The 14,818-nt window shown below is 35.5% G+C and overlaps 1 protein-coding gene across 6 annotated transcripts in view; it reads left to right on the top strand.

The window, feature by feature from the left end:
* The window catches only part of NOL4 (nucleolar protein 4), a 394,425-nt gene that overhangs the window by 117,938 nt on the left and 261,669 nt on the right, over positions 1-14,818 (top strand). For all 6 annotated transcript variants that reach the window (XM_067699379.1, XM_067699374.1, XM_067699375.1 and 3 more), the window contains 2 exons: positions 10,605-10,716; positions 11,741-11,853. In XM_067699379.1, the coding sequence (XP_067555480.1) occupies positions 10,605-10,716; positions 11,741-11,853 (225 nt within the window). The remainder of the gene's footprint in view (positions 1-10,604; positions 10,717-11,740; positions 11,854-14,818) is intronic.

The following is a 14,818-nucleotide window of genomic DNA, read 5'->3' on the forward strand; positions in this document are numbered from 1 at the left end:
ATTTAACCAAGGAAGCTGCAACAGGAGCCCGGGAAAACTTGAACATGCCGTTGAATTCTAGGCCAGAAACTTGTTCGCCCCTAAGCCCCAGAAAAAACCACTAATATATCACAGAATATACATTCTTCAGGAAACATCAAGAGAAGGAGTCATTTCCCCACTCTTCCATGTGTGTAATTGTATATTTTAATGTAGCTATTCATGCTGCAAGTAATTGTATAAATATTTGCTTTGCGGAGCCATTTTATTTACATGCAACATTTAAAAATTCTCTTTATTTTACTATTAGGAAACACATATGAAGAAAAACTTTTTCAGTGCCCATCTGCTCATTTTTTCATCTAATGTAAGAATTCCCCGTTATGACAATCTGTTCCTTAACAGCCAGATATTCTAACATAAAAAGAGACACAAAAACATTACCCATAACTTTGGAGACATACCTCCAGATTATTGGACTCTCTCTCTTTTCGATATTGTCACACTTGCTCAGTTGATGACTATTTTAATAATTGTAAGATACAACTCCAAGTTAAAGATGTTCATCATTATAATGAAGATAAAACAGTAGAAAATAAAGTTATTTTCTGCAAAGCAATATAGCTAAATTTGAAGTGTTATCAGTGGAGCAAAAACTATTTCTAATAAAAAGGAATTAGCTATAATTAACTTAAATCACATTCTATTTCTTGTTTGCCTACACCTCGATGTACTAATGCATGGTGATGTGGTGCCCAATACATACGGTTGCCCTGGAATGCTGTTCCCGCTCTCTGTTTTCCTCCTCTAGTTCCTTTTCATCATATAGCAGATTTCTGTGCCTTGGCCCAGGTTCACAGTCTTTGCCTCTTGCCTCGCACTTGTACCATTACCCTATCCCTGGAGGATACAGACTGCACCTCGTTCACTTTTTATTCCTCTTGCTCTTCATTTGATGCATTTGCCTCAGATTTCCAACTTGCTTTTAGCTGTCTAAAATTTGACCCGAACTGTCTAAAAATAGTCCTGCCTGCTTTAGACCTCCTTTGAATTTGCAGCCTTCATTTTAAACTTGACCACATAACTACCATCTTCTGTCAACACCACAGCAAATATCTTTGGACTGACAGGCTGCATCCCTCTGCTTTAGACCAGTGTTTTTCACATTATGTGTCACAACCCATTAGTGAGTTTTCAAGCCAATTTAGTGGGTTGTGATAACTTTAAAAAATGAAATAGAAGAAAATAGAAATGGTCTGTTTTATTGTTGAAATGTGTATATGTGCTGGCTTATGATATAAAATATATTTCTACCGGTGCTGTTGGTCTACAAAGTTGGAAAATATTGCTTTCAATGGGCACTGTGATTTCAGATTGCCTACAGATGCCCAATAATCACTTCCACCTACCCTGCTTCTCACTTCTGCTCTTGGTATATTCTTAGATCTTCCTGACATGACAATTTGTTCCACATTTAAGATTACCTTTGGACTCTAACCCATATTTTCATTCATCTTAGATAAATGTACCGTATAAGGTTGTCCGATTTAACAAATACAGGATGCCCAGTTATATTTGAATTTCAGATAAATGATAATTTTTAATATAAGTTATTCCCAATATCACATGTTTATCTGGAATTCACATTTAATTGTGTGTGCTGGATTTTATCTAGGAACCTTAATACTCTTCAAAAAGCAACCCAAGATATTTCAGACTGGGCTAGGCCACCCCCTTCCCCCTTAACTAAATGAAAAAGACAAGAGGAGCTGATGAATGAGTGTGATGATTGAATATATAGAAAGTACTCAGAGAAGAATGAAGGTAAATAATAGACAGTGATATGAACTGAAAATAGCATGTTGGAGTAGGTGATAACAGTACCAGAGTGCAACAAAATAAGCAATACTTTGGAATTGTTAGGAGCCCAACTAAAACGTGAGAATCTGCCACCAGGGGGGCAGTGGCACGTTTGGAGCTGAAGAGCAAATCTGGCGGCATCCTAGTTTCAGTATTGGAGATATTGTTAAGGTACAGGAATTCATTTGGTTATTTATCAGGTGTTTAGAGGTCAAACAGATACAATTAAACAGGAAGTGTTTTTGAAATAGTAGTTAGGGTTTGGAAGCAAAAATTGTTGAGGGTCAGAGTAAATACAAATTTGATTAGGCAGGCCAAATGTCTGGCTTTTTGTTTAATTGATTATTGCTATGAATACACTTTTTAACCTAAGGGTGTTGATGCTGAGTCCTGATCAAAGCATTTTTCGGAATCTCTTCAAAATTAACCAAACAATTACCAACAGGTGATTCCAATAATTTGATATAGCCGGGCACATTAGTGGTGTAGAACCATATCTCACAGTATTCAGGGATAATTATAATGCCTGTGCACTTAATAGATATTTGTTCAGTAAATAAATGTTTAGATGAAAAATGTCTTCATCTGTGTAAGACTGTTTCCATGTGCAACTCCCCAGATTAATAAATTCCTCTGTAGAAGTATAATGATGTTCGCTGCTTACCTTTTCTCACGCATGCAATGGGTAAAAGAGAATCCATATAAATATAAGAGAAAGCCATTGGCTGGAATTTTCAGTTTTGTAACACATCTATAAAAATATCTGGGCCAAATGTTATAGTGTTTGTAAAGCTTTATATGTATATGATATGGGTGTGTATATATATATATATATATATATATATGTATTTTTTTTCCTAATTCCCTCTCTTCAGATGTATTCAAAAATATACAATGTATAAACCAGGTAAAGACATAGTGGCCCTTGTTGAACTGGAGATAGTGCCCATAAACAAGACTTCCCTTCCTTAGATAGGGGTCTCTCTGGACTATGGTGTCTTTGTGAATCAGGACATATGAGGTCTTTAATAGCGTTTGGATTTATAGATTCTGTTCAATTACATTTTAATTTTATTAGTTTTTGTTTGTTTTTTGGGTTTTTTTTTTTTTTTTGCGGTACTTGGGGCTCTCACTGTTGTGGCCTCTCCCGTTGCGGAGCAAGGCTCCGGATGCACAGGCTCAGCGGCCACGGCTCACGGGCCCAACCGCTCCGCGGCATGTGGGATCTTCCCGGACCGGGGCACGAACCCGTGTCCCCTGCATCGGCAGGCGGACTCTCAACCACTGCGCCACCAGGGAAGCCCCTATTTTAATTTTATTAGTTTTTAAAAATAAATTTTCTACAGCTTCATTATCCAGTTATGTACATTGCAGGTGGTTTGTGATAGTATATCACAGTATTAAATATTAAATATCACAATAGCGATATGATAAACAAATTTCATTAGGAGACTATTTCTTTATTCATAATTTCAAGAGTTTCACAAGGGAAAATGTTAAAAATTCGGCCCTAAAGGCAAATTCTTCCATGAGTGTACTGCATGATATTTAGCAAAAAAAAAAAAAAAAAAAAAAAAAGTTTTAATGTTATTATTCCAGTGAAATAAAGGTGTTATTTCTATTTTCTAAATTCATTTTATAGAGCAAAGGTGGAGAAGGTAACTTAAAAAGTAGTGTGATTAGACCAACTTTATTTTGCTCTAAAGCTCGGTGTCTGCAATGGAGCACACTATAGACAGAGGCATCAAGCTGTGGAGGAATGTTACTTATAATGAAATTCAGCACTTGCCTGCTGCTTTTCCAAACTACTAATATTTAGTAACATTAATTATGATTTTTCCTTTTGCTAAGACCTTAGGGAACTTAGGACAAAATGGTGTGATTTTGGTTGATAAATCTTTTGATTTTAGCTTTTTCTGCTTTGCTAATGCTCATGATTTACCCATGTCATGTGATGTCTCTATTTCAGCTCATGTGTTAGGTTCAAATCTTAACGCAACAATAACTTCTCTACTGGTGAATTTCTTTGAACAATTAGAAGTCTTTTTCCTTTAGAAATAGTTTACTTACACTCCTTCTTGTATATTCTATTAAAAATGGAAGTCCTCTGCATTTAGTTCCTGGTTGTTACAGTGTTATTGCAAAGCCATTACTTTATTCATTTCTTTAAATTAATTTTTACTGGAGTACAGTTGCTTTACAGTGTTGTGTTAGTTTCTACTGTACAGCAAAATGAATCAGCCATACAAATACATACATCCCCTTTTGGATTTTCTTCCCATTCATGTCACTGCAGTGCATTAAGTAATGTTCCTTGTGCTATACAGTAGGTGGTTCTCATTAGTTATCTATTTTATACATAGTAGTGTATGTATGTCAATCCCAATCTCCTAATTCATCCCACTCCCCCCTTCCCCCTTGGTATCCATACATTTGTTCTCTACGTCTGTGTCTCTACTTCTGCTTTGCAAATGGGATCATCTATACCATTTTTCTAGATTCCACACATATGTGTTAATATACGATATTGGTTTTTCTCTTTCTGACTTACTTTACTCTGTATGACAGTCTCTAGGTCCATCCACGTCTCTACAAATGACTCAATTTCGTTCCTTTTTATGGCTGAGTAATAGTCCATTGTATATGTGTACCACATCTTCTTTATCCATTCCTGTGTCGATGGACACTTAGGTTGTTTCCATGTCCTGACTATTGTTAATAGAGTTACTGTGAACATTGGGGTGCATGTATCTTTTTGAATTATGGTTTTCTCTGGGTATATCCCCAGTAGTGGGATTGCTGGGTCATATGGTAGTTCTATTTTTAGTTTTTTGGGAACCCCCTACTGTTTTCCATAGTGGCTGTATCAATTTACACTCCCACCAATGGTGCACGAGGGTTCCCTTTTCTCCACACCTTCTTCAGCATTAGACAACCCTCAGATTGGGAGAAAATATTTGCAAATGAAGCAACTGACAAAGGATTAATTTCCAAAATATACAAGGAGCTCACGCAGCTCAATATCAAGAAAACGAACAACCCAGTCAAAAAATGGGTGGAAGACCTGAATAGACATTTCTCCAAAGAAGACATATAGGTGACCAACAAACACATGAAAAGATGTTCAACGTCACTAATCGTTAGAGAAATGCAAATCAAAACTACAATGAGGTATCACTTCACACCAGTCAGAATGGCCATCATCAAAGCCATTACTTTAGCAGTCAGTTCTGCTGGAACAAGACAGATGGTCAGTTAATTTCCTCCAGGTGGAGCTCTGTATTGTAACTGCACAGTCTGGTGTGCTTCCTGTGGAACTCTGTAACCTGAGACAAGGTACAGGGCCCTTGACTGGCCTTGTATTCAAAAGGGTCACATCAAACCAGTCAGAGCATTTTATACTTACAAAGAATCTCACACCAGGGAACATTATAAACATTTTAGTGTAATTAACCTATGCTGTAAGGTTAATATTCCCACTTTTTATGGATGAGACAGTCTCTTTCAGTTTTAATACTGATGACCAGGAGAGGCTATAAAATATGGTGATTAAAAGTGAATAAAAGATAGGCTCTGAAACCAGATTATCACATGAGTCCTGTCTCTTCTCCTTGTTTGACAAATTATACAACCTCTCTGAAGCTTAGTTTCCTCATCTGTTAAACAGAGATTATGATGGTGATGATAGTAATCTCTTCTGGGACTGATGTGAGGATTAAATGATAAAATCCATATAAAATTCTTACTTGGCATAATTATTATTAAGCACTCAATCAATGGGAAACAAACACCTGTATACTCTTTTAGGAAGCATTTCCTTTTGTGTAAAACAGCCAAAGCAAGTAATAGTTGTCATACAGTTAATGAGAATCCTAATTTAGAGAATTGTCAATTTTCTACCATTTCAGGAGCCAGAGAATTGCAGGTTTATGGACAAGCTGAGTCAATTTTGAGGGCCTTCCTATTGAAAATGTTCAGAAATTAAACACTGTTAAAATTAGAGGGGAAGAATGCTTGGGACTGAGGAAGTGGGACAGGACAAACAGTCCTGTTTCAAAATTTTTGTCTGTTATCAATTTTGCTCATAATTTATAAAACCTAATGGCTCAAGTTAGCATCATGTAATTGTGACGTACAGTCTGGCAATGTACAGCAAAGGAACAATTTGTTATTAAATTATTTTGATTAATTAATTTTTAAACTTTTTTCTAATTTTATATTGCTTCATATGTTCAGATCCAAGTAAGAAAGGAGACATTTCTGGAGATAAAACTGTGCTATTCAAAAGTAAATGTAAGAAAACTTTAGGAATTATATATATTATCAAATTTATAAGATGAGATTTGCAAACTAACTTGACTGCGATTGATTTTTAAAATATCAGTTCTTTTGAATAAGTTACAGTTTTACTTTAACCAAGCTGTTGAGGGGAAGGTGAGTGGCACTTGAGAACTGCCAGAATTTGGTTTTATAAACGTAGTGTTTAAAAAGGTACTGTTTCTTCTTCCTTCAGAAGACAGGGACATGGCAAGGTAAAAATGCTCATCCTCCTTTCAACTATAATATTTGTCAGTAAACTTTTCAGAAATGTATTCCCGTTAGTTTTTAAATTTTTTTATTTTAACCTACAAGTGCAAGATCAATAGCAGTGCTCCTTATGGGATTTAATCATGATACCCTCTTCAGGTGCATAGGTTTATCATTAGATCACTAACATCATACTATCTTTGCTCTAGATGCTGATTTGACTTAGTCCATCAAAAGATGCTGCAGTTCAATTATTTTTATGAAGAAGTATTACCATATTATTTAATTGGAGAGGTGATTTCTACTTCTAATTTAGGATGATAATGCAATTTATTATTTCTGCATTACTGATGAATTCCAGTCTTAACAGACTTAGAATGTAATATTTTCATTGAAAACAGTATCAATGTTGTCTAATACACAGTTGAATTACGGTCTTTAGAAATGATAAGCAATGAAAAAATTGTGTTGTGCTACAGCATTTCCACCCCTCAACCACAGCTAATTCAAAGTTAAAAAATAGCAACAACAACAAATCTTCAGCCACAACTCAAGTTTAAGGAATATTTAAAATAGATAACCAACAAGGACCTACTGTATAACACAGGGAACTCTGCTCAATATTCTGAAATAACCTAAATGGGAAAAGAATTTGGAAAAGAATAGAAAAAATAAATTAATTTTAAAACTTAATATGTGTATCATATAGAGCTTTGTAGCTATAATACGTATTATAATAAAAAATAACAGTGATAGCAGAAAAAGAAGAAGTTCCCAAGTCCTGACTTTGGTAACACTTTGATACTTTGGTTTTTTTTTTTTTTGAAATACCAAAGTTTTAAAAAATCTATTTTGATGTTCCTGCTTTCCTTGGATCCTATGCATTTGTCTAATCTGTCTGTTGGATGAACCCACCATGGTCCCTTCAATGTATAGAAACAGACCAGGATTTGAGAGTTCCAGGTTCAATTTCCAGCTCTTTGCTTTGCCCTCTATTGTGTAACAATGGCGATTCATTTAACCTCTTTATACCAGTGGATCCCATTGTCAAAAAATTACTGTAAAATCTATTTTAGCCACTGTCTAAAATAATGGATGCAAGCCCCGATGAAAACTATTATATAAATCTAAGAAAACAAGTCTGGATTCCTAGAAATAACATTTCTAGGAAAGGGATGCCTCACAATTATTTACATGATAAATAAAATGTTATAAATAAAAATGTTTTGCAATTTCTGTCCCTTCTATATTTTATTTGCACCTGCTTTTACATGTTGTATGAAGAATGATAGGACTTTGATGAATAGACAGCCTAGAAGAACACGTCCCTGATTTTATCACCGTTTATGAACATCTATTTAAAGTTGATTTAGCATTTCAAACACTCACAGAAACAGACCCTTTCATTAGAGCAAGAGCCAAAGGAGCATTTAGCTCAGGCCTCAAGTTCAAGAGTCTTCATGTAGGCTTTCTGTATAATCTCTGAATGGGGTCATGGAAGGATATTGACAGGACCACCACAGTATTTCATTATGGGCTTTAATTGTGAAATGCACTTATTCAAATGCACCATAATTTTAGAACTTTTAAAGGACATCTCATTGTTTAAAAATGTTCTGAGAACTTCAGCAGTGAAGGTTGCCCAGGACCCTTAATTTCAAAGAGGCTGCAGAGGAAAGAGCCGAGATAAAGAAAAAGGAATCATTTTCCCTCTTCACTTCCATGGCAGGAAAAATATTGTTTCAGAAATGAGTGTGAGACTTTCTGAGGGTCTCTTCTCCCTGTGCCTAAGAATACTCTGAGATCCTTGGGCCCCAATGAACATGAGGTGGGGTAGAAAAGATCTGATGAGAGTGGGGTGTCTCAGCAGGTCTCCCTATAAGTGGGTTCTGAACACCAAGAAAGTACCCCCAAATAAGGGATTTTATCCACTTATATAACATATAGTGCCCAGAATAACACCACAGAGAACAATGCGATATAATACTCACTGAAAAATCTTTTCTAAGATACAAGGTGGGACTTTATATATTTCATTCACACATGTACACATAGCATATTTATCCACTTATATTTGTGGTCAATACAAGTACCTGTTTTTCAGAGTAAAAGTGTAAAGGAAATATAATATGATTAATGATTCCAAGAAAAAATTGATTTGGAGCTAAGTAGTGCTAGGACAAATAATACAATTGAGTCAGGTCAATGATAAAGCTCTCTAGAAGGGATTTCTACATAAGTGCTTTATTAGCACTGAGAAAAGGGCAGATTGTGGAGAGCATCAGGACCGTCGAAGCAAATGCAGCATCTCTTTAACTCCACCAGTTGGCCATTTTTTTTCAATTGAAGGTTTCTCTTTTATTTAAGGAGAGAAGAGCCTTAATAGAAATCCTCTATGAAAATCAATGGAGCATTCTTCTCAAATCCTGTTTGTTAATGAATTTACTGGTCAGCTCTATTAGTTCCCATGGATTATAATTCCATGTGAGTTAAAATATGAAGTATCAGACTGGGCATGAATCAGAGACTTAACTTCTGAATAATTGTAAAAAAGGTTTTCAGAGAGTCGGAAAAAGTGATCTCTAATCAGATAAATAAATCAGATTAAAGTGTTAGTTCCCTCTGTAAAAATAGATGAATAGGAATCAAATTTGTGTGTGTGTGTGTGTGTGTGCCTGTGTGAAGAGACAAAGAGAGTGATCGAGAATGAGTGAACATTTATATTGCATTTATGTATTTCTTTATTCAATAGCTTATATAAAATATTTTGATGAAATACTTTCAAATTGCTCTGCTTCTTTTCTCCCGCAGTTCCTTGTATAGTACAAGGAAGTTTGTTTTTTTTTAAACTGGACAACACCTTAATTTACAAATGATAGTTATATTAAACATCAGTTTCATATTTCAATCCCAGTAGAGTCGACTGTGGATTACCTGTGTACGAATCATCCATGGCAGATTTTTAATTGTAGACTTGTTCCTTCTCTTTGACATTCTTACGGCTTCTTTTCCCTGAGAGTCAAAGAGATAGACTAAGCGATGTGAACTGATTTTCACATGAAAATCAGGGAAAAATATGCTTTACAATTTTGGATTTTAATATGTGAGGTTTCCTCGATGCTGTGCTCCAGCAAAAGTTAACCCCATCACCATTAATGGAATTGGCGCAGATTTGCACTCAATTATATGCAAGGTGCATATTTTCCTCCTTCTACAAGCTTAAAATACATCAACGTTCATAACAGCTCTGCATGCACCTGAGGAATCGTCTATGGCAATTATGTCTGATTTACAACTCATTTATTCCTTTTGCTTACCTCATATTTCATGGACCAGTGTCAGTGACAGTATGGTGGAAAACTAATGCCCTGCATCAGACTTCTTAGCGGCACCGTCAGCTTTTATTTAGAGATGTTTAACAATCTGTCAGTTTCACTTTAGAAATCTTTGCTTTCTTGAGAGAAATACCTTGGTTTTTGAAAAGGTAATATTTAAAGAATCACTGACAAGAGTATTGATTTCTAACTTGATTCTGGATCATGGTTCTGAAAAGAGAAGCTCTGTATAGGGCACTGGAAAAGCTGGCTCTGACAATCAATGTGAACTATTGTGGACATAAATTATGAAAAACTGACATAAAATAGCAACTGAAATAGGTGGCCAGAATGCATTCCAAGTGTGTCATTTTCTGTGGAAGGGATGATTCACTGCAGTAAATAGATACATGAGTTCTGTTCAGATTATTTTTTATCTTTCCTTAAAGTACTTTGAAAAGCAATAATGAAGAAATGCTTATTACTGCAAAATCTAAAGTTTACTGTTTCACCTTGGGGCTAAATTTTTTAAAATATATGTAAAATTGGATAAAATTTTAATGGTGCTAGCAATAAGTTTAATTGCCAAAACAATCGTGGACAAATTTTAATGAGGAAAATTCACTAGAGTATCTGTACACTGGGATTATTTTTCCTAAAAGAAATGCAGAAATATAAACAGTTCTCCATCCAGATGTGGTTGATTTTTTTCCTCCACATTGCATTATTAGCAATTATTAAGAGACATGCAATCAAGTTGGATAGATATTTCTTGAAATGATGCATGATATGCAGTGCATGCTTTCATTGTGCTTCCTGCCATTATGGAATAATGCGTCTTATTTGGAAATACAATGATCACTTCTGTTGAATCATGCCCAGTCAGCTTATATAATAACACCTCTATTTTGTGAATCATTTCAGATTTCAGAGAGCTATGCCTTCCTACCAAGAGAAGCGGTGACACGGTTTCTAATGAGCTGCTCAGAGTGCCAGAAAAGAATGCATTTAAACCCAGATGGAACAGATCATAAAGGTAGCCGCAGTGTCAAATAGTGAGATTTCAAGTAATTTTATTCATAATGGCAATTTATACCCCACATTTTTATAAGAATGTGGTAGACAGAAACAGTTTAACGAGTCAGATCGTCTCATGTATTCAAGCAGGAGACAGTGAATGTTGAAGATTCACTACAAAACAACTCAGTGTCCTTTCTCAGAAGAAAAGCAGTTTTGACTGTAGCAAATAACTTTTTTCCTATAATAATATTTAATTTTCATTTATTGTGTGTATTTCATGGTATTTCAGATATTTTCAGCAAGGAAATTGATGTTCCATCTGTGTTCTTTTAAATCTACCAATTTCTTATTTCTAAAAGTAATGAATAGTATGGAGTTCTTTCACCGAAAATTTTTACAGAAAAGTTATAGTTTGGCTTTGGCTTTCATTAAAAATTATTTGGATTATTTTCCTAATGTATGAGTTTCTCTCAGAGATTAATCTCAAAGATACATTTAGGCTAGCCTATTCCCTTGTGTTGCAGAATGGGTGGAACAGCAAAAAATAAAAAGTAAATTTCCTCTTGTGGTCAAGTAGTCCATGTAGAAAGCAAATTTGGGGACTTCCCTGACAGTCCAGTGGTTAAGACTCACTGCAGGGGGCACGGGTTTGATCCCTGGTCAGGGAACTAAGATCCCTCATGCCACACGGCACAACCAAAGAAAAGAAAAGTAAGTGTGCAGCAAAGGAGAAAAATACAAAAATACCAATAATTTTGTTTAATCACTCTATTAGTGTCACTCATTGTTATCCAGGATATCAAAAATCTCCCCTTGTAGTTAGAAATAACAGATTTATCCATAGTGCTAATTTGTCCCAAAACACCTTTGTTGAATCTTACCAGTTATTTATTTTTTCTACAATCCATCTCTAATGCTACCAATCTCCTAAACCCTTGGTATCTAGAATCTTATTTCAATTTGAACAAATTGGATCATTCTGAAATTGCAGGTAGAATGCAGTATCACTTTCATTACCCATTAAAAATGTTTTATTCCAGATAATGGAAAACCTCCCACTTTGGTGACCAGCATGATTGACTACAACATGCCAATTACCATGGCCTACATGAAGCACATGAAACTGCAGCTGCTAAACTCACAGCAAGACGAGGTAAAATGGAAACATGTACACTTATATCACGAGTCAGAATGAGGTTTGATAACCATGACTGTTGTGTTAAGCAGGATGGCACTTTGAAGATGGTAATTTATTTATTTTTAATGAAAAGAGTGTCACTAGGACTGCACAGATAGAGAAATATGCAGAAATTTCTAGTGCTCAACAGAGATACCCTATCTTACCACTTCTGCCTTAGTGCTGTGTGGGAATTTGCTCATTCCCCAGAAACATTCATTTTCCTTAGTAGCCCACCATCGAGCTAAACCTAGGTAAAGTGCTAGAAAGTTCAGGGGAGAGTATTCCAAATAAGTCTGTATCTAGGGAAGTTTTAGTACTAAGGCTATTTTACCTGGAAATCAGAAAGTTCAATTTCATAGGTATTTCAAATATAACCATTTCCCCACCATCCAAATCTTGTGTATGTTTTAAAGTTGTTTTTCAGTTAATCATTATCCTAAGTATTTGTTTGTCTACTTCTCTGCATTTTCTACAATTTGTGGTGATTCTTCTTAACTAGAGATTTTTTTGATGTTTCAAATTGTTTAATTTGTATAGTAAGAGTCTAGCAATGTGCTTGTTGGCGTATATTAGATACTAAATGCATATTTGTTAAATATTCTTCCCTAAAATATTAATTAACTCACCAGTTTTGTTGAAGTATCTCAAAGGTAGGGACTAAGTTATATATATATACCCTGTGTATATTCCCCAAAACACTTATAACAATATGGGCTTAGTAAATCCTTGTTAACTAGTTAGTAGCCATTAATTAATATACACATTCAGAGTAACTATATTAGGGATAGTTTCTCAGGCTAATACATTCTCTCCTTTCTGAAATTTCTATAGAACAGGAAATGCGGTTAAGTATTTATTTTTAAATACAGCATTATTTGGTGAGATATATTTAAATTCTTTTTTTTTTACATCTTTATTGGAGCATAATTGCTTTACAATGATGTGATAGTTTCTGCTTTATAACAAAGTGAATCAGTTATACATATACATAAGTTTCCATATCTCTTCCCTCTTGCGTCTCCCTCCCTCCCACCCTCCCTGTCTCACCCCTCCAGGTGATCACAAAGCACCGAGCTGATCTCCCTGTGCTATGCGGCTGCTTCCCACTAGCTATCTACCTTACGTTTGGTAGTGTATATATGTCCATGCCTCTCTCTCGCTTTGTCACAGCTTACCCTTCCCCCTCCCCATATCCTCAAGTCCATTCTCTAGTAGGTCTGTGTCTTTATTCCTGTCTTACCCCTAGGTTCTTCATGACATTTTTTTTTCTTAAATTCCGTATATATGTTAGCATATGGTATTTGTCTTTCTCTTTCAGACTTACTTCACTCTGTATGACAGACTCTAGGTCTATCCACCTCATTACAAATAGCTCAATGTCATTTCTTTTTATGGCTGAGTAATATTCCATTGTATATATGTGCCACATCTTCTTTATCCATTCATCCGATGATGGACACTTAGGTTGTTTCCATCTCTGGGCTACTGTAAATAGAGCTGCAGTGAACATTTTGGTACATGACTCTTTTTGAATTATGGTTTTCTCAGGGTATATGCCCAGTAGTGGGATTGCTGGGTCATATCGTAGTTCTATTTTTAGTTTTTTAAGGAACCTCCATCCTGTTCTCCATAGTGGCTGTATCAATTTACATTCCCACCAGCAGTGCAAGAGGGTTCCCTTTTCTCCACACCCTCTCCAGCATTTATTGTTTCTAGATTTTTTGATGATGGCCATTCTGACTGGTGTGAGATGATATCTCATTGTAGTTTTGATTTGCATTTCTCTAATGATTAATGATGTTGAGCATTCTTTCGTGTGTTTGTTGGCAGTCTGCATATCTTCTTTGGAGAAATGTCTATTTAGGTCTTCTGCCCATTTTTGGATTGGTTTGTTTGTTTTTTTGTTATTGAGCTGCATCATGTGCTTATAAATTTTGGAGATTAATCCTTTGTCAGTTGCTTCATTTGCAAATATTTTCTCCCATTCTGAGGGTTGTCTTTTGGTCTTGTTTATGGTTTTCTTTGCTGTGCAAAAGCTTTGAAGTTTCATTAGGTCCCATTTGTTTATTTTTGTTTTTATTTCCATTACTCTAGGAGGTGGGTCAGAAAGGATCTTGCTGTGATTTATGTCATAGAGTGTTCTGCCTATGTTTTCCTCTAAGAGTTTGATAGTTTCTGGCCTTACATTTAGGTCTTTAATCCATTTTGAGCTTATTTTTGTGTATGGTGTTAGGGAGTGATCTAATCTCATACTTTTACATGTACCTGTCCAGTTTTCCCAGCACCACTTATTGAAGAGGCTGTCCTTTCTCCACTGTAAATTCCTGGCTCCTTTATCAAAGATTAAATTCTTTTACAATTACTTTGTTAACTTTGTTCATAAAACACAAATCAATTTTTTTTTTTTTTTTTGCGGTACGCGGGCGTCTCACCGCTGAGGCCTCTCCCGCTGCGGAGCACAGGCTCTGGACGCGCAGGCTCAGCGGCCATGGCTCACAGGCCCAGCTTCTCTGCGGCGTGTGGGATCTTCCTGGACCAGGGCACAAACCCATGTCCCCTGCGTTGGCAGGTGGACTCTCAACCACTGCGCCACCAGAGAAGCCCAGAAATCAAATTTTTGATTTTCCTCTTTGTGTGAGCAGGTTTAATCTCAAATCTATGTTTATAAAATTGTTTTATCTCAAGATTTTATGAAAAGTACACTCTGTAAGAATATCTGTATTAGTGCAGTGGCAGTATCAGATTCCATATTATTAGATAGCTGTATATAAATGATTGAATAACTAGTAATAAGATCATTCAAAGACAGGAAAGACAATTAAGAAAATATTACTGTTTATCCATCCCTGAGAATAAAAATATTATTCCCATGAGTCATCACATAATTGAAAATCTTTTTTAAAAACTCATAAACTAGTTAGAGCTGTCAAATTATTTG

This window comes from Pseudorca crassidens, chromosome 12 (assembly GCF_039906515.1).
Source record: "Pseudorca crassidens isolate mPseCra1 chromosome 12, mPseCra1.hap1, whole genome shotgun sequence".
Classification (NCBI taxonomy): Eukaryota; Metazoa; Chordata; class Mammalia; order Artiodactyla; family Delphinidae; genus Pseudorca; species Pseudorca crassidens.